Source organism: Equus przewalskii, chromosome 17 (assembly GCF_037783145.1).
Source record: "Equus przewalskii isolate Varuska chromosome 17, EquPr2, whole genome shotgun sequence".
NCBI classification, from domain to species: domain Eukaryota; kingdom Metazoa; phylum Chordata; class Mammalia; order Perissodactyla; family Equidae; genus Equus; species Equus przewalskii.
Genome location: NC_091847.1, coordinates 19109837 through 19130028, shown reverse-complemented (window position 1 = coordinate 19130028; position 20192 = coordinate 19109837). Strand labels below are relative to the sequence as shown.

The 20192-nt window shown below is 43.6% G+C and overlaps 1 protein-coding gene and 1 long non-coding RNA gene across 4 annotated transcripts in view; one reads left to right on the top strand and one right to left on the bottom strand.

The window, feature by feature from the left end:
• Positions 1-2643, bottom strand: part of UBXN4 (UBX domain protein 4) — a 35263-nt gene extending 32620 nt beyond the window's left edge. The window contains exon 1 of one of the 3 annotated variants that reach the window (XM_070579619.1): positions 1829-2643. Coding sequence is in view for 1 of the 3 variants with exons in the window: in XM_070579618.1 (XP_070435719.1) it covers positions 2227-2308 (82 nt within the window). In the remaining 2 variants the exon portion in view is untranslated. Of the gene's footprint in view, positions 1-1747 lie in introns of all 3 variants that reach the window. The other 2 variants (XM_070579618.1, XM_070579620.1) reach the window with 2 other exon arrangements.
• On the top strand, positions 2573-19694 carry LOC139076600 (uncharacterized). The gene is made up of 3 exons (XR_011528337.1): positions 2573-2866; positions 16725-17013; positions 17967-19694. It is a non-coding gene; the product is annotated as an uncharacterized lncRNA (long non-coding RNA).
• Positions 19695-20192: the final 498 nt, after the last annotated feature.

The window sequence follows — 20192 nt, the reverse complement described above, 5'->3', positions numbered from 1 at the left end:
ACTAACAGTCATCTCTCCAGTCTCCTAACATCAATCCTAAGATATTCCTCAATTCATTCATGAAAAACTCACTAATATTAAACAACTCACCTAAAATGTTTCCTGCTTGAGCAGTTATATGAACCAAAGTATATCCTTAAAGACCACTCCTTCCAGCTATAAAAATCTCTTAAATTTTCCACTAAGTTGATATCTTCCTGTTGAAGTCTCAGATCTATGAAAATCACGAGTTCTAGCCGTATTCTTAAAAGTTATGAACAATGCTCTAGACAACCTGTAAGTGTTGTCGTTTCATAACTCCCCTGTCTACACATCCCTGGAGTGACACTAATCCTTCCTAGCCCTGGAGATTAACTTCCTAAAGCTCTAGAAAGTATTACAAACAGGTCAAGGGACACACTCCTTTGACAGACTGCTAACAGTCTACCTGGACACATTCACCAAAGTCGTCAATATTCTAAAAGCATGTAATACGTGTTCATCTGTAAAAAGTTAATTGAAGAATATATATATCCACACAAACCCCCAAAGACTTGTAACTTTATTTTACTATTGTAATAATTAGCACTACTCTTTCCAAATGGGTTTCCTAATGTTTCCTAATTAAATCTAGCATTTCTTCACTCGAATTAACTCATTAGCCCAAGAGTGCCTTCCAGGAACATTTGGACACCATCAAATATGTTTTTTGTTTAAAAATATGACTAGCATAATTATAGATTTCCTGATTTCCACACCAATTTCAATAATTACATAAAGTCTACAATTGTTCAGTTTTTTCTTAAGAAACCAAAAGGACACTTTTTGAAGCTGCTAAAGAAAATTTGTCAGGACAAAATGTAAATCCTTTCTGTGACCCTGATGCATATTACTTAACCATTATGGACGTAAGTTTCCCTGTCTATAAAATAGGAATAATAAAACCTGTTCTACCTACCGCAAGGATCAATTGAGATTTTACGTGAAAAAATAACTTAAAATGTCATAAAACTATTATTGTACTCTTAACAACCATAGTAATTATCACTTAGTTTTCCTTTTCTCTTCAATCCACTTTTTTTCCCTACAGGATTACGTCAGTTATTTATTTATGTGAAATATATCGCTAAAACAGCATAAAGAATCTACACTACTCAACCTCTTCTAATTAACCTTATTGGGCTAAAAATTCAGCATAACAATTATAAATTTCAAATTTAATGTTAAGTGAAACATATTTCAGGAACTTGTTCTTCACTGCAGTGCGTAAAGTTACCCAGCTATTATCTAGTCTCGCAAGAATCACGAGTCAATAATGAGTAAACCGTTATTCAACACAAATCGTTGAAATAATACACCTAAAATTAACAGTACTCACAAACACTAATTTGGTTCATGTATTGAGAATCATCCAAACCACAGGGACATGGGTTTACTGTAAATCTAGATCTCAATAATAAAATAGGGAGTAATAAAATACGGAGCCAAATAACTCAGAGCAACACAGGGTAAATGAGCTAGTACACGTCCTCGAAACCATGGATATTAGACTAGGAAGACAACAAAAAGAACCAAAGACTGAACGTCTGCTTCTAATCGAATGGTTACAAAATCAATTTGCAAGAAAGCAGTTATGCCACATTAGACTCACCACCCGCTATCAAAAAAAAAAAAAAAAATCAAACCTATATAAAGCCAGAGTTAGCGTTTCAGGGACACAGGAACCCTAGTAACCGTGACCATCAGATGGTTTCTCTTTGTTGCTTACCGATGACACAGCTTTCTTCCTGACTGTCCACAACTAATTACGAACCCAACCGCCTGTCTAATAGCCTGTCCATATGCCCACCTAAGCACCAGGAACCACACGGGCGTTAAGACATCCGGAAGGGGGTCCTCAGGGACAGAGCGCGAAAGGGGGCACCCGGGGAGGGCCGTGGGGGTCTGTCTGCGCCAACGCCTCCAGCGCGGGGGGAGGCGCGGGCCTGCCTGACGCGTCCCGTCGCCCGCGCAGAGGTGTCGACGGGGCCCAGCGGGCTTTGGGGGCGAGGCCGAGACGCGCCTCCGGTCCGGGTGCCGGGAGAAGCGGGTGGTGGGGCCAGGCCCGGTGTGCCCCAAACAGACGCGGGAGGCGCTGAGAAGCCAAGGAGGGGAAGGCCGGGGCTCTCGGGGCACGGAGGAAAGGCTGGGGTTGGAGGGAGGCCGAAGGGGGTGTCCCGGCCACATCTCAGGCCCTCGCCCCTTCACCTGCCACGAACACCACGAAGACCGAGCCGCTCCTTTTGGCCGACGCAATGGCGGCCGGAATGGCGCCCTGGAACCACAGCATCGCTCCTCTCGGGCCCAGGCGCTCGCTCCGGGTGTTGTCGCTGCGGTCCCGAAGGTGGCCCCGCCCTCCCCTTCGTAGGGCCCCGCGGCCCCCGCAGCCCCGGCCGGTCCGCGCCCCGCCTCTGGCTCTGCACTAGCGCGCAAGCCCGTCAACGGCCCCCTGGGACACGCGCAAGCGCGCGAGCGAGGCGCGCCCCGCGTCACGTGACGCCACACGTCGCCGTCCGCGCCGCGCCCGAGACCCTTGTCTCGTTGGCAAATCGGTGCGTGCGCGCGCCCGCTGGGGCTCAGGCCCTGCAGTCCCGGAAGTGGAAGGAGGCAGTGGGAAGGATGACTAACCGCTAAGGCGTGTTGGCAGTACCTTCATGAGGCATGACGGGAATTGTAGTTGTCTGAGGCTTGTTGGCCTTCATAATTGTGGAAAATGTAACTGTGGTTTCCGGGACACGGCAAAAGAGGGTCAGCAGTGAGAGCCACTTCGCAATCTATAAAGGGGAAGAGAAGATGTGGCGCTCACTAACCGAGAGATGCCATCCTCGACCTCACTGAGACCTTAAAGGTGGAGGAACTCATCCCTGCTCTGAGTGGAACCCTGTCTTAATGGGGCACGATGTAATTCTTTATTATGATGAGTGGCCATTGTGTGATAGGGTTGAGTGTCTGTCGGTATGGAAGTAAATGGGCTTTGTGGGGATTTACTGCAAGGCTTTGATTTCTATTGAACTTAATTTATCAGCCCAACCTTGAAGAAAAGAGAGGGTAAAGATCACAACAGTCCCCTTCTGTGGTGCCATACAGCACATGTAGCTGAGGGAGGTATTGGTAGAAGGCAGGCTTTAAGCAATTTTCTAGTCATTGGTCCTAGTCGTTCCAAAACCTCAAACGCTTAGCTATGTCATTGCCACAGCTGCCCTCTAAAGTAACTCAAAAGCGGAGAATAGATAATGATTTATTTTCCAGCTACTTTCCATGGTAAACAAAAGAGATGAAGAATGATTTTGTTTACAGTTTTATGCAAGCATGTTGTATAATCAAGACTGGCACTTGTGGTTGGTTGCCAGTAAAATGAAAACTGATCCATATTTAATACTTTCATGAAATTACGTGGTCTCTAATAACTATTACTAAAGGCTTGTCTGGTTTATTTAAAGTTACATTTGCTGTTAGACAACCTACAACAATTAAATTTCCATTCCAGCAGTACAGCCATTTGACAATTTGCAGGACTGAGGAAGTGCTACATCAGAAAATACCACTTTCCTACAAATATTTAACCAAAAAATAGCTAACAGATTGCACTCCAATTTTTATTTACTTTTTTCTAATCAGGTCTCTCCTATAGTGTTATTATAAACTGAAACATAACGCTGATTACAGACAGTTGCTGTGTATATAGGACACCATGCCTCAGGAAGACTTAAGAGCTGATCTTCAACATCAACTTTATTTTTTATTTTGTTGAGGAAGGTTGGCCCTGAGCTAACATCTGTAACCATCTTCCTCTACTTTATGTGTGGGCTGCTGCCACCGCATGGCTTGATAAGCAGTGCGTGGGTCTGTGCCCAGGATCCAAACCAGCAAACCCTGGGCCACTGAAGTGGAGAACACAGACTTAACCGCTATGCAACCAGGCCAGCCCTCAACATCAACTTTAAATACATTTCTTAAAATTCAATCAACCCATAAATTCTTTCAGTAGAGCAATGTCTTTAATTATTCCTAATGTTGGAGTTAAGTATTATAAGAATTATTCATAGCCTTTTGTTCATTCATCAAATGTTTACTGCTCGTCTACTATGAGCTAGACATTGTACCTGGCAGTGGTAAGGCGAGGAAGGCAGACATTGAACAAGTGATTGTGAGCCGTGATGAATGTCACAAAAGGGGAAATTCTGAGAGCTTCAGAAGTGTGATGATGTGACCAAACATGGATAGCAGGGTTAGAAAAGCCCTTCCTGGGGCCGGCCCCATGGCTGAGTGGTTAAGTTCTCACGCTCTGCTTCTGGGGCCCAGCGTTTCACCAGTTCGGATCCTGGGCGCAGATATGGCACCGCTCACCAAGCCATGCTGAGGCAGCATCTCACATAGCACAACCAGAGGTGCTCACAGCTAGAATATACAACTATGTACTGGGGGGCTTTGGGGAGAAGAAGAAAAAAAAAAGAAGATTGGCAACAGAGGTTAGCTCAGGTGCCAATCTTTTAAGAAAAGAGAGAAAGAAAAGCCCTTCCTGAGAAAATGACATGTCAGGAGAAATCTAGCTAGGTGAAAGAGAAGACTATTCTAGGTAGAGGAAACAGCAGTGTGAAGGCTCTGAAGCAAGTTAGAACAGTACACTTGAAGAACTGAAAAATGTCCATTGTGGCTAGAACATAGAAAGGGGAGTGTAGTACAAATGAGGCTGGAAAGACAGGCAAGGATTAGATCAGAGAGCGCCTTGGAAGTCATGTTAAAGATTTCAGAATTTTTTTTTTTAATATTGGCACCTGAGCTAACAACTGTTGCCAATCTTTTTCTTCTTCGTCTTCGTCTTTGTCTTCGTCTTTGTCTTCGTCTCCGTCTCCGTCTCCTTCTCCTTCTCCTTCTTCTTTCTTCTCCCCATAGCCCCCCAGTACATAGCTGTATGTTTTAGTTGTGAGTGCCTCTCGGTTGTGCTATGTGGCACGCCGCCTCAGCATGGCTTGAGGAGCGGTGCCATGTCTGCACCCAGAATCCGAATCAGCAAAGTCCTGGGCCGCCGAAGCAGAGCACGCAGACTTAACCACTCAGCCACAGGGCCAGCCCCCTCAGACATTTTTCTAAGAATGTAGGGAGCCGTTGAAGAATTTTAAACAGAGGAGTTACGTCTTAGAGTTGAGTTTTTATGTTGTATTGTTTTTGTTTCTTTGAGGAAGACTGGCCCTGAGCTAACATCCATGCCCATCGTCCTCTACTTTATATATGGGACACCTGCCACAGCATGGCTTGATAAGTAGCGCGTAGGTCTAGGCCCAGGATCCAAACCAGTGAACTGCCAGCTACCGAAGCAGAGCACACAAACTTAACCGCTACACCACTGGGCCAGCCCCTAGATTTGTGCTTTTAGTATGCAGCTATGTTGTAATGTCCATGGATTGGATTGGAAGTGAAATGGTGCATGTGAAGAGACTGGTTAAGAGGCTGTTTTCCATGAAGGGAGATGCAGAAGTGGATACTTTTGATATTTTGGAAGCAGACCCAATAGATTTTGTTGATTGTTTAGATTTGGAATTTGAGGAAGGAGTCAAGAAGAGATCTTGGGTTTCTGTCTTGAGAAATTGTGTAGAAGGTGATACTGAGATAGGGAACATTGAAGGAAGAGCAGGCTGGAGGGGAGGAGTGCATGAGGTCAGTTCAATATCAGATGTGTGTTTGGAGAGCTGGAGAGATATTAGAGCGGAGACGTTAAGAAGGCAAGTAGATATTGGTTTGGAGCTCAGAAAACAGTTCTTACCTAGAGATAGGAATTTGAGATTTCTCTACATACAGAGGATAATTGAGGCTCTGGAGGATGCTACCACTTATGGAGTATGCAAAGTGAGGTGAGACAAGAGTATAGGACTGATGTTTTAAGACCTCCAACATCTACAGCGTTGTATAGAAAAGTATAAGCCAGTAAAGGAAACTCAAGAAAGGTAGGAGGGGACTGTGTGTGGAGGAAAATGGGAGAGTGTAGTTCCAAAGAAGCCAAGGTTAGAGAGTTTTGAGAAGAAAGAAGCAGGAGCCATGTTCAATGCTGCTGTTGCATCAAAATAATAAGATTTTTAAATGTCCACTGTTTTTAGCAACATAGAGGTGATTATCAACTTGGCAAGAGGGGTTTTGGTGGGATCTTCTGTGTGAAAGTCAGATGGCAATGGGTTGAAGAAAGGGGAGATAAGGAAGGGGTGTCAGTAAGTGTAAAGGGCAGGATGTAGAAAGGACATTATTTGTACTGGGAAAGCCAGCCTTTTTAAAGATTGGAGAGGCTTTTACACAGTTAATTACTGAGGGCAAGGAGAGCTAGTTTGGGAGAGATGGAATACACAGGAAAAAAGGAGACCCTCCATGAGGATGGGGGGAAAGGTGAGATACGTGGCCAGTTCTACTAATAGCCACCCCACAATCATTCTTCTATGATGCCCATTATTCCTTGCTGGCAGAGCTTCCCCACTGAGAAAGGAAACTGCTAGATATTTTTTTCTCTTTTTTTTGGAAGATTGGCCCTGAGCTAATATCTGTTTCCAATCTTCCTCTTTTTTTTCCCTCCCCAAAGCCCTAGTACACAGTTGTATATCCTAGTTGCAGGTCATTCTAGTTCTTTTATGCAGGACACTGCCACAACATGGCTTGATGAGCAGTGTGTAGGTCCGTGCCCAGGATCTGAACTGGGAAACCCTCGGCTGCCAAAGTGGAGCATGTGAACTTAACTACTCAGCCATGGGGCTGGCCCCTAAATACTTGTTTTTTCAATGTCCCCTTGCAGCCAGTAGGACCTTGTAGGAAGGGGGACTGAGCACTTCTAGAAGTTTTCCTAATAAAAAGAGACACATGGGAGAAAGCACAACCCTTCTTTGCTGGATGTGGTTGTGTGCGTATGATGCCTGGTACTGCTGCAGCTATCTTGTCACCATGAGGAACAACAGTACCAACATTCTGAGAATGATAGAATAGAATATGGAAAGCACTTGTGTCTATGATGACACAAGTCTTGTCTTGTGAGATAATGGCCGTCCTCATTGGTTAGGCTACTGTAAGTTGGATATTGTTTGTTGTAATTACCACCATTCTGAATAAGCTGGGATGGGATCCAGAGCACAGGAGACACCCTTTACATTTTAACAGGAAGAAGAGAGGGAAAATAACTTTGGACATAAATAAGTTTATAAGTTTCAAGACAATAAGTTGAGGAAGTTTTCCTCTAAAGGTTGAGCTTTTCCCTATGAAGGAGAGGTCATTTTCTGAGAGTGATGGGGGAGGTAAGGAAATTGGCATCTTGAGGATAGGGAGCAAGGTTTGAAATAATATTGATGAGTGTTGGAGGGCAAGGGACTAGGGAAACAGGGTGTGCCAGGCAGTCCTGAGGGCCAGGTGAAATTAGTGTCCCTGAATTTGCCCGGTTGTTTGATTTTCTCCAATGGTCACTCAGTTCCTGGGGTCCAGGCACTGGGCAAGTGCAGACTTGGGTTTATCCAGGACTGTGGAGGCTAGACAGTGTGAGAAAGAACAAAGGAACAAGGGAATTTGGGAGATTAGCAAGAGTGAGCAACGTGATGGAACATGGAATCCAAACCAAATGGGGAGAGAAGTGAATGCGTTACTGCCCAGTGTGGGGGTGTGGGGGGGGGTCACCTGCCCACCACAAGACATGCCAATAGTCAAGAGGCAAGGTAGTAGGAGAGAAAGGACTTTATTACAGCTTGTTAGCAAGGTGGAAGATGGCCAACTAATGTCCAAAAGAACCATGTTATAGGACAAAGACTACAGGCCAGTTATATAGGGGGCTGGTCTCCAGGTGGGGGCAGACATCTGGTGTTAGTGCTTTTTTTTCCGTGAGGAAGATTAGCCCTGAGCTAACATCTGCTGCTAATCCTCCTCTTTTTGCTGAGGAAGACTGGCCCTGAGCTCACATCAGTGCCCACCCTCCTCTACTTTATATGTGGGATGCCTACCTCAGCATAGCTTGCCAAGTGGTGCCATATCCACAGCTGGGTTCTGAACCAGCAAACCCTAGGCCGCCAAAGCAGAATGTGTGCACTTAACCACTATGCCACCGGCCGGCCCCTGGTCTTAGTTCTTGACAGTGTTTTGTTTTACAGGATATGCATCAGAGAATGGAGCAGATGCCCTATATCCTGATCTTTCAATTGTCATTGATGATGGCTATCAGCGTGGACTCTCTGCCCAGGGGTCATCACATTCCTAAGGAATTCAAAAGAACAAAGTTATCAACTTGTAGCAGCTGGGAGGGGCCACAAAATCTACAGAGCCTGGCTGGGTTAATTAATCAGAGGGCATTCGAACTTACAATATGATTTCTTTTCTACAATATGGCTTCCTTTATGTCAATTTAGTGTTGAGCTGGTATCAAATGCTGAAAGGAGACAATAGGTTAAAAAAGAAAGTGGAGGGGAGGCAAAGACCTGGAGGGTGAGGGTGTTACCAAACCAGGTTCGTTTTTGCCTGCTGCCCAGAAAGCCAAGCACCAAGACCACAAGATTGCAGCAGAGAGTTTACTCACAAGGCACCCATGCAAGGAAGCGAGAGCATGAGCCTCAGATTCACTTCCCCCAAAGTAGGGACTCAAGGATATTTATGGGATAGTGGACAAGGTGGTCTGATATGTGGAGGTAGGCGATTAGAGGTGAGGAAAGGTAATGGAGGTGATTGATGATCTGCGCAAGCAAAGTCAGGCTTCACGCCTCTTCATAGGACCCATGTTCACAAAATGGTGGCATTAGCATGATCTGAGGGTGGAGTTTTTAGCCTTTTGATGTCAAAAGGTCGCCTATCTGACATCTCCATGGGCCCAGTTGATGAGTTGGTGGTCTCAACTGGTCTGAAGTGGACAAGTAGTTCTAATTCCTGAAAAACAGCTCACACACCCATTACCATGGTGACCCAGGCTCCAGGGAGATGTTATCTGTAGGAGCCTAGTGGGGGTCAGATAGTGTATTGCCTAAGCAGCACAGTTAACAATGGGTGGGTTAAACAGCTAAAAGCTATAATCAATAATTGCAAAAAGGAAGAAAGTCTTAGTTGCTAGCTACTTAACCATCAATGGCTAACTCTCTGCCAGTTTCAATCCCCCCCATCCTTTGATTATTCTTCATTCTTGAGGGGTTTGGAGCACTGATCTAGCCACTTCCTGCTGAATGGGGCGTAGATCTGGGTTAGAGGAATGAAACTGTTTAGCACTCATTTGTAAATATTCTCTTATTCCTGACTTCATGTTGACATTTTTGTATTATTAGAATTTTGTATCTTGCTCCACAGCTAAAACATCTAAAAAGCACATTTTATAAGCAAGTGTCCAACCAGAAGGATAAGAAGTATAGACAACCCAAATTTTAACAGTCCCTGAAAAATCGACCTAATACCAGTGGGGCCTCCATCTGATCTCCAGGTGGGGGCAGACATCTCGTCCCAGTTCCTGATAGTCTTTTCTGTTACTGGATATGCATCAGAGACCAGAGCAACAGCCTAACCCCGATCTTTCAGTTGTCATTGATGATGGCCATCAATGCAGACTCTCTGCCTGGGGGTCATCACATTCCTAAGGCACTCAAAGGAAGAAAGTTATCAACTTATAGCAGCTTAGAGGGTCCATAAAATCAACAGAGCATATCTAGGCTAATTAATCAGAGGTCATTCAAAGTTACAATATGGTTTCCTTTTTACACTATGGCTTCCCTTATGTCAACCTTGTGTTGACTGGTATCAATCCCCCCTTTTGTTGTTCATCTTCAATCTTGAGGGATAGCCTGTTGACAAGGGACATAGGTTGTTCAATCTCATTGAACCAGTCTCTTAGTAAGACTGTGATGCAGGTGGGCTCCCAAAGTCCAGCCTATATTGTGTAAGCAAGTAACCAGATATTTAATAAGAAGTGTTTCTACAGAGACAAAAAGAAAAACAAGGTTAATGATGGAAGCAAATTATAAACCTTTCTGAGCCTAGGCATCAGCCAGTCAAAAGATTTCTAGGTGTCAAGAGTCAAAGCATCTTTTGCAGTTTGAAATGTCTCTGATGATGTCATCAGGTGTTCACGTATCTTACTGAGTGTCTTGCACAGCAACAGACATGAATCTCTCTTAAGTTTATATCAAGATGTCTAGCTTCAGTTTGCAAGGCTTCAGGAAAAAGGGCAGGTTCAGTTCTCAATGATTCAAAATGAAAATGATGGGGAAAAGAATTGAAAGCGTTAGTTTGGAAATTTGCACCCAGATATTTCAAGAGACCAGAAGAATTCAAGATCCAGTCCAGTTAACAGATATAAAATAAAAACCTCAAAGACAATTATCAGAACTAGAACCTAATATCCATTATAATATACTACCATGAATGTGTAGTATAGTGTTTATTGAAACATAATTTTTCTCTCTAAAATCACCCTCATTGGGGCTGGTCCTGTGGCCGAGTGATTAAGTTCACGCACTCCACTTCAGAGGCCCAGGGTTTCATCGGTTGGGATCCTGGGTGCGGACATGGTACCGCTCATCAAGCCATGCTAAGGTGGCATCCCACATAGCACAACCAGAGGGACCTGCAACTAGAATATACAACTATGTAGTGGGGGACTTTGGGGAGAAAAAGGAAAAAATAAAATCTTTAAAATCACCCTCATTTTTAACAAAGATAGTCAAATTAAGAGTAACTGGTTTGTAAAATAAGTCTAGTTTCAATAAAACTTAATTCAGGGTCATCCCAGTAGTGCAGCGGTTAAGTTTGCAGTTCCACTTTGGTGGCCGGGGGTTCGCCCGTTTGGATCCCAGGTGCAGACACGGCACCACGTGGCAATCCGTGCTGTGGTAGGAGTCCCACATATAAAATAGAGGAAGATGGGCACGGACATTAGCTCAGGGCCAGTCTTCCTTAGAAAAAAGAGGAAGATTAGCAGTAGTTAGCTCAGGGCTAATCTTCCTTGAAAAAAAAAAATTAATTCAATTATTTACATAAGTACAGCAAGAATAGCCATTGATCATATAGGCTTTTTCAAATCTGCTTTGCCGCAACTTTTTATAAGAAATCTCAGGTAGAACTTTAAAGGCCTCTTGAGGCCAGAAAAGCCAAGCCAAGGATTTGTCATCAGGTTTCACCTGCAATACCTTAGATTTGGGTGAATTCCTCTCTTCTCTGGAGGTTCCCCAAAGTATTTTGAGGTTCCAGGCAGCTGCTGGATAAGTGACCTTCCTTACTTACCTGGGGTGCTGTAATCCTTTAAACAAGGTACTAGGCTAATATTTCCAAGTGGCTTTATTCTAGGAAGTCAACATTTATTCCTCAAAAGCTGGCTGGTCATAGCTGAGTCTGTATGTTCCTCTCAAATATGACATTCCAGTCAAAGCCTTGGTTACACAACCAATGTTTCCAAATGTCTCCTGTTATAAGGAGAACAGATTCTTATTGAACTTATGCAAATAACTGTAGTGGCATGAAAATAACCATACTCACTCACTAAGAGTTTCCAACTTCTGCAGGGATCAGGTAGGGAGAAAAATAAATGTTTCAAATCTGCTCACAAAGGTATAATTTATCAAATTGATGTCATAGTTAGCATGAGAGAAAAAGACTTCCTTTAATCTGGAAATAAAACAGAATATCAAAAATAATCAGCAATATCTCAAGTGAAAAGTCACACAAATCATAGTCATCCTCATCAGTTCATTCAGTCCTGTGTAATCAATTCTTGATCTTCATCTTCTGTCAGCAGTTTTATGAGGTCATCAGTTTGTCTGTTAGAGTTCTGTAATTTCTCACCCAGTTCAGTTTTATGATCTGAAAGTTTATCAGAAACCTATGTTCTAGAGTGTCAGTCCTTTCCATGAATTTCTCTGAAGATGAAACATATTTTGCAAAATCATCAGAGTAAGACAACAACTGTCCATAAACAGCAAGATCCCAAAATGGCAACTGACAAAAGAAATTTGGTTAATTTTGTGACACTCAATACTTTAAAATATCAACCAGGATTATGGCTGACAACCAGGACAGATCAGAATTTTAGGAATGCTTTCTAATTTTTGAATCATTTGTATCAATAACATTTACTCGCATAATACCACCCTAGAAAGTTTATCATCACTTATTTGACAATGCTTCAAATGTAATTTAACAGAGCAAATAAGCCTAATTAGTTTAGTATTTTCCTGCTTACAGGAAGAGAGAGCAAATTTCTTTGAGAAGTCTCAGGGGCCCTCTGAATATCCTCAGAGAAATTCTCTTCCTTCTTCTAGGCCAAAAGAAAGGCTTTATTCAGGATTTGAATATTTTAGTGGGGCGGGGAGCTTGTCAAAAATATCAAAAGGTTTTAAAACGCTTGGTCAAATAGGAAACAACATTCAGGGGCCGGCCCTCTAGCCCAGCGGTTAAGTCTGCGTGCTCCGCTGTGGCAGCCCAGGGTTTCGGATCCTGGGCGCGGACATGGCACTATTGGTCAGGCTACGTTGAGGCGGTGTCCCGCATGCCACAACTAGAAGGATGTGCAACTAAGATATACAACTATATGCCAGGGGGGGATGTGGGGAGATAAAGCAGAAAAAGAAAAGATTGGCAACAGTTGTTAGCTCAGATGCCGATCTTAAAAAAAAAAAAAAGAAACAGCTAAAAGCTATAATCAGTAATAGCAAAAAGGAAAAAAACTTTAGTTCCTAGCTACTTAATCACCAATGGCTACCTCTCTGCCGGTTTCAAGGGGTGGGCAAGAGACTGATCAGCAATATGGGATTCAAAAATGTTAAATTTCCTGGGAGGAAAAAAAAACAACCAGGAATTATGGATATTCCTGATTTGAGATTCTTGAGTTTTGAAGTTCAATATTGTCCAATTAGTCAGAAGATATCCCTTCCTGAATGAAGAGGCTTTTCTTTGTTCTATCACAAAGAGTGAAAGCAGAGTCTCCTCCCTTTAATCTGTATACGAACAGCCACAGCAAACTTGCAATTCTTTTGTGCTATCTTAAATCCTTTCCATTTCAGTGTGGTCGATACTGTGGTGCCCCACCTGGAGCCCCGCTTCAGAACCACAGCACTCACTCCCCCAGCTGATGGGAGTGTTGGTTGCTGAAGGCTCAAAGCCGCGTCCTTCTCTGAGAGTTGCACTCAGCTGAGGGCACGGAGGCCTAGGTCCCATGCCTCATTTTGGCCTCTGAAGGGCCTCCCATCTCCAGCCTTCCCCTGGGATCATCCTAGGCCTCACTGCATTTTACCAATGTTGTTACCACGGTCGTTCACTCCCCAAGAAACTTCCTGCAAGCAAATCATCTCTTAGTCTGTTTCTGTGAACCCAAATGAGACAGAACCCTAACCAACTGATTCATACAACTCTTCTAACTACTCTTTCCACACAATGATGTTATTTCCATCTTCCCCCCAAATTATTTTTAGCATGTTGTTTCCTGCTTAAAAATTTTTACTGGCTCTGTAGTGCCTCCAAAACTAAAGTACAAATTCTGTAGCCCAACATTCAAAATCCTCTATAATTTGGCTCCAACTTACTTTTCCAACATTTGTTTCTTCTACTTCCCCATCTGAGCTCTCTAGGCCAACCAGACGATTTTATTCACTGTCCAGGCCACATTCCTTGACATCTGTTTTTGTTCATAGCATGGCTCTTGCATGGAATTCTCTCCTTATTCTCAGTCAACAAATATTTGAGCGCCCATTATGGGACAGGCAGTAGACCAAGGGCAGGGATAGAACTATTTGTTATTTGATTGATGATAGATACTGTACTATTTCTGTCCTCAGAAAACTTACAGTGGGAGAGAGTGATATGTAAATATGTGACCATAATATTTTGGTTTGGATAAAATGAAAGAGACATGTACAGGGTATTGTAGAGAGGAAGGGAGAGACAGGGATGGCCTCCTGGAGGAAGTGGTGTCAACCCAATTTTTCTTTTTCTCTTTTTTTTTTGCTGAGGAAGATTCACCCTGAGCTAACATCTGTGCCAATCTTCCTCTATTTTGTATACCACAGCATGTAGGTCCACACCCGGGAACTGAACCTGGGCTGCAGAAGCAGAACGCACTGAACTTAATCATGAAGCCACAGCCCAACCCAATTTTTCAAATGGACCTGAATCACTGATGAAAAGTTGAGCTCAATTTTACAATCAGACTGTAGCCATAGGACCGGTTCAAATTGGCCCTATCACGTTAATAACAGAATGTTAAAGTTATCTTGCAGGGTCAGCAAGCCAAAACTACAAGTCAGATATCTGAAGCAAGTGCAGAAGAGAAAATTTTGACCTGAAATAACACCTAGAAACAAAGTTTCCCCCTCTCCCATGGAACCAAAGGATCAGGACACAACCAGACTCAAAAGCCAGAATGTTTTCAGAAGCAAGAGGGCCATTGTCCAGGAAGCCCCTGATGTTAAAGCCCTTTTTTATGCCTTGCCATAAATGGTCTTGTTTAAAGTCCTTCCAATCAGAATCTGTCCTGCCAGCACTTCTGCACACCAGCCTGCCCTCCTTAATCCCTTACATTTTACCCGAAACCCTGGATCAGGTAGACAGATTTGAGAGCCTTGCCTCCTGTCTCCTCGCCAGTCACCTTGCAATAAAGCCTTTTCTTTTCTCAGAAGCCTGCACCACAGTATTGGCTTCTATGTGCATCAGGCAGTGAGCTCTTGGTCAGTAACAAGACCCTTAAAACAGAAGTTTAGGGTCTGGCTCAGTGGCACAGTGGTTAGGTGCACACGTACCGCTTTTCAGCCGTCCGGGGTTCCCCAGTTCGATCCCGGGTGTGGACATGGTACCACTTGACAAAAGCCATGCTGTGGTAGGTGTCCCATGTTTAAAGTAGAGGAAGATGGGCGTGGATGTTAGTTCAGGGCCAGTTTCCTCAGCAAAAAGAGGAGGATTGGCAGTAGTTAGCTCAAGGCTAATCTTCCTCAAATAAACAAAACAAAACAGAAGTTTTTTTATTAGTGTGTGGCAGGCAAACTATGAAATGAGTTATGCCTTGTTCTTTTCCTTCCCTCTACCGCTCCTCAGTTCTAGAGACAAAAGGCTTCTTATGAGCTGGGCTCCAACGATTTACGGGCTTCTTTGATACAAAAAAAGTGGTTTCATTGCAATGAGCTCTTCTTCAAGGGATCTTAGATATCAGGCCTGTTACCGGGTCCAGAAGCAGTGAAGAGGAAGGTCAGCTTTCCGTTGGTGTGTCTCTGACCATTGCAAGAACCCCCACCACAACAGCTCGACCCACCTGCTTGACCCCAGTGTGAATTCTCAGAGTTTGGCTTCTTGTCATCAAAGACAAAGAGGTGGTTTGCAGTGGTTTTGGGCCGAGATGGGGAACCATCCCATTGACTGACCATAAATCATCTAGGCTTCCACCTCTTGAAATCTACTGTTTCTCCTGTGGCCATCAGTACATGCTGCTTCAGGTTTGCTCAACAGAGGTCCTGCTGCTGTTTACCAAACACAGAACTCCTAACTCTCCATCTCTTGGCAGTGTGGCATCTTCAGATGTTTTAGTCCTGTGCCTGTGCTGGAGCCCGTGGGCTGTATCTGGTCTCCTGATGTTCTTATCGAGCTCGCACAAGGTTTTAGAATTTTTTTTTAGGAAGATTAGCCCTGAGCTAACTCCTGCCACCAATGCTCCTCTTTTTGCTGAGGAAGACTGGCCCTGAGCTAATATCCATGCCCATCTTCCTCTATTTTATATGTGGGACGCCTACCACAGCATGGCTTGCCGAACAGTGCCATGTCCCCACCCGGGATCCGGACTGGTGAACCCGATCCACCGAAGCAGAATGTGCACACTTAACCGCTGCGCCACTGGGCCAGCCCCGGAAATCTGGATTTCGTACTGAAGCTGGATTGGTAATATCACCTTGAAATATAAAGTCCCACAACATACTTTAAAAAAATTTGTGTGTGTGTGTGTTCCATAGAAGTTTGCACCTCTTTACCACCAGAGGAGGCTGTATGACTTACATATTGCAAAGACATTTATATAAAAAACAGGTAAAGGAAAAATATTCTGTGTTGTTTTTTCTTGAGTGAAAGAGTGAAAAGTGTCAAAAAAAGGAAATTGATTATATAAAACATAATCACTCACCGATAGCCAAGTAAGAGATTTAGTTACTCTGTAAGGCTTATGGACGCATATACAACTTAAAAAGGAGAAAAGGAACATTTGAATATGTTGTAAGCTTCACTCGCAGCAATCAAATATTCATAAGTAAGGATAGGATGGCACTCTTCTCTGGCTTCTCCTATAGATCCAGGTGAATAAGACATTTATTTTTGAATAAATCAAAAAAGGCAGGCTTGAGGCTGGCCTGGTGGCCTAGTGGTTAAGTTGAGCACGCTCCGCTTTGGTGACCTGGCTTTGTGGGTTCAGTTCCCAAGTGCGGACCTATGCCAATTGTCAGCCATGCCATGGCAGCATCCCACATGGAAGAATTAGAATGATTTAGAACTAGGATATACAACTAAGTACTGGGACTTTGGGGAGGAAAGAAAAAAAAGGAAGATTGGCAACAGATGTTAGCTCAGAGCCCATTTTCCTAAAAAAATAATAAATAAAAAATAATGGAACTTACCTTTTAGGGCTATTGTCATGATTAAATAGCGATGTTTATAAGTGCTTGACACATAGTAATTAACTGCTTTGCAAATGTTAGCTATTATTTCTGCCTGCCTGCCAAAAGCATGCTTAACAAAAATATATGTGTGTCTTTCAGGATTCAAAGCATTTGACTCAGCCGGATCATCTCTTCATTTAATCACTGGACAAATACCTACTGAGAAAGGCACTGGTAGGAGGTGGGGATGTACAGACAGTCCCCGACTCACGATGGTTCGATTTACAATTTTTTAACTTTTTGATGGTGCAAAAGCAATGCACATGCAGTAGAAACCGTACTTTGAATTTTGATCTTTTCCTGGGCTAGCGATATGCAGCTGGATGCTCTTTCCTGAAGCTGGGCAGTGGCAGGGAGCCACAGCTCCCAGTCAGCCATGAGATCACAGGTAGACATCTGATACACTTACAACCACTCTGTCCCCATCCGACCATTCTGTTTTTCACTTTCAGTACAGTACTCAGTAACTTACATGAGACATTCAACACTTTGTCATAAAATAGGCTTTGTGTTAGATGATTTTGCCCAACCATAAGATAATGTCAGTGTTCTGAGCACGATTAAGGTAGGCGAGGCTAAGCTAGGACGTTCAGTAGGTTAGGTGTATTTTTTTTTTTGTGAGGAAGATTAGCCCTGAGCTAACATCTGCTGCCAATCCTCCTCTTTTTGCTGAGGAGGACTGGCCCTGAGCTAACGTCCGTGTCCATCTTCCTCTACTTTATATGTGGGATGCCTACCACAGCATGGCTTGCCAAGCAGTGCCATGTCCACACCCGGGATCCAAACTGGCAAACCCCGGGCCGCCGAGAAGTGGAATGTGTGAACTTAACCACTGTGCCACCAGGCCAGCCCCAGGTTAGGTGCATTAAATGCTTTTTCGACTTACAATATTTTCAACTTACCATGAGTTTATCGGGTTGTAACCCCATCATAAGTTGAGGAACATCTGATTAGTAAACAAAAGCAATAGACATTTTTCTTGCCCTGAAGATTACATACTGATGGACAGAAAAACATTAAGCAACCAATTGGCTAATTGCTCATATAATGACCATCGTGATTGATGCTTTGAAGAGAAAGTACAGGATATTATTAGAGTTATTACTGGCAGAACGACTTAGTCTCGAGGATGGAAGTAGGGAGCTGTGGAGGATGAGCAGACTCCCTGAAGGAAATAATATTTGAGGTGAGAGATCTGAAGTATGAGTAAAAATGAACCAGAAATTGGAGGGTAGGGTGGGGAGAATAAATGTTCCAGGCAGAGGGTAAATTACATGGGGGAATAATTCTCAAATTTCAGTGGCATAACACAAGAAAGATTCATTTCTCATTTATTTACAGAGTAATGCCAGTCAGAGGTATAAAGCAGAGTTGGTGCAAGGGGCTCTGCTCCATACCCTCGTTCAAGAACTCTTGAATCTTCCCATCCAGTGGCTCTTTGGTTTCTTGACATCTTGGAGATCTCCAACAGATCCTCTACATGCAGCCAACAAGCAAATTTCAATGTCTATAGATCACCTGATGATCTTATTAAAAATGTAGATTCTCATTCGGGTAGGTCTAGGGTTGGACCTGAGCTGATGCATTGGCATCAAGCTCTCCAGCGATACTGACAACAGATGGTCTCTAGCCCACACTCTGATTAGCAAGAGCAGAAAGAATCTCTCAGAAGGTTTTTGTTGCCAGGCATGGAAGGGCACGCTTTTCTGCTCACATTTAGTTGGCCAAAACTCAGACACCTGGCTGTCTAGGTGCAGGGAGGGGGCTGGAAAACCTAGTCTGGTGATGTGCCAGCGAAGAGAGACACCCTCCACTCCCTCCCAGTTTGCTGAAAAACTAACCAATCTCTGCCACAGCTGGGAGAGAGCCCCAGTTTCTGGCAGAAGATTGCCACCATCTAGAATCCTGGAGACAAGAGGGCATGGCGTGTTTGAGGAGCTTAGGGAAGTCCAGTGTAATCAGAACCTGGGAAGGGAAAGGACAAGCGCCAGGTAAGCCTGGAGAGGTAGGTAGACAGAGGGCAGAGCATGCAGGACCTAGGGGGTGACATTAAGGATTTTGGACAGGCAGTGGAAAGTCACTGAAGGGTGTTAGACAAGAAAATGGCCTGATCCAATTTGTGTTTTAAAAAACTCACCCTGACTGCAGAGTGGAGAGTAGATGGTGAGGGAGATGAGAACGAGAGTGTGTGGAGAGATCGCTCAGAACCTATTGTGGTTGTCCAGGCAAGAAATGACAGGGAACCTCAGACACTATACTCCTCTCCTATGCTATAAAAGAGAGGTGAGATGATAAATTGACCAGTCTAGCCTATCTCTCTGCATCTTTTTTTTTCCTGCTTTTTCTCCCCAAATCCCCCCAGTACATAGTTTCATATTTCAGTTGTGGCATGTGGGACCCTGCCTCACCATGGCCTGATGAGAGGTGCCATGTCCACGCCCAGGATCCAAATCTGTGAAACCCTGGGCTGCCAAAGTGGAGTGCGTGAACTTAACCACTTGGCCACGGGCCCGGCCCCTCTCTGCATCTTTTTGAATTTATACTGTGAATGAAACTGGGACCCCTTTTCCTGGTCTAACAGGTGAATCTAACAAGCAAGCTGCATAGGCTTAAAGTCAGGACAAAACCCCATGCTGGACTGTGAAGCAGGCATGTGGGCGTCATAAGCATGTTTCTAAATGAACTTGCAAGCCCTTGTCTCATAACTGAAGATGCCAGCAGGATGAATGAGCAACAGGAAGAGACAGTGGGTACCTCACTCTCACATATCCAAACTGCATTTCTTAGAGATTAAGGGAAAACATGACAACCCTGGTCCTTGCCTCCCCCCACACATAGATAACACCAACGTTACAAGCCTTTTTGACATATAACCAAAGAGCTCTTGTACTCTTTGAAGTATATGACTATTAGATGTGTAAGCCCTTTCCTGCATGTACACTGCTTTGCTAAAAGGTATATAAACTGCATCAGACCTGTAGTCCTCAGAGCAGTTCCTCAAAATACTCTGTGGACTGTTTCCTGGGATTTGAATTCCTTACCTTGAATAAACTCCTTTAATTAACCTTTCCCCAGACTCTTTATTTTGGTAGACAATACTCTTAAATCATACACTCCATACCAGATTTTCACTATATTTGTAGTCTGTGATTAGTCAACATTTACGCAGAGTCTACTGTATGTAAAATTCTACTGAATATCAAAGATACATGAGACTTTATCCCAGTTTTCTAGGACAGTGCTGTTAGAACTTTCTGCAATAAAGGAAACGTTCTGCATCTCCTCCATTCAATATGGTAGCCGCTAATCACAGGTAGCTACTGAGCATTTGAAATGTGGCTAGTCCAACTGAGGAACCGAATTTATATTTTATTTAATTTTAATTAATTTACTAGCTACTTGTAGCTAGTAGCTACCATTTTGTATAAAAAAAGCTTCAGGAGTTGGAATAAAATGTTTACGTGAAAGAATAACCAACAGTCCTTGGCAATATATGATCAAAACCAAATAAGTCACATAGTACAGAATAAACTGTTATATGCAATTAAGAAAGGGATACAGAGTTTA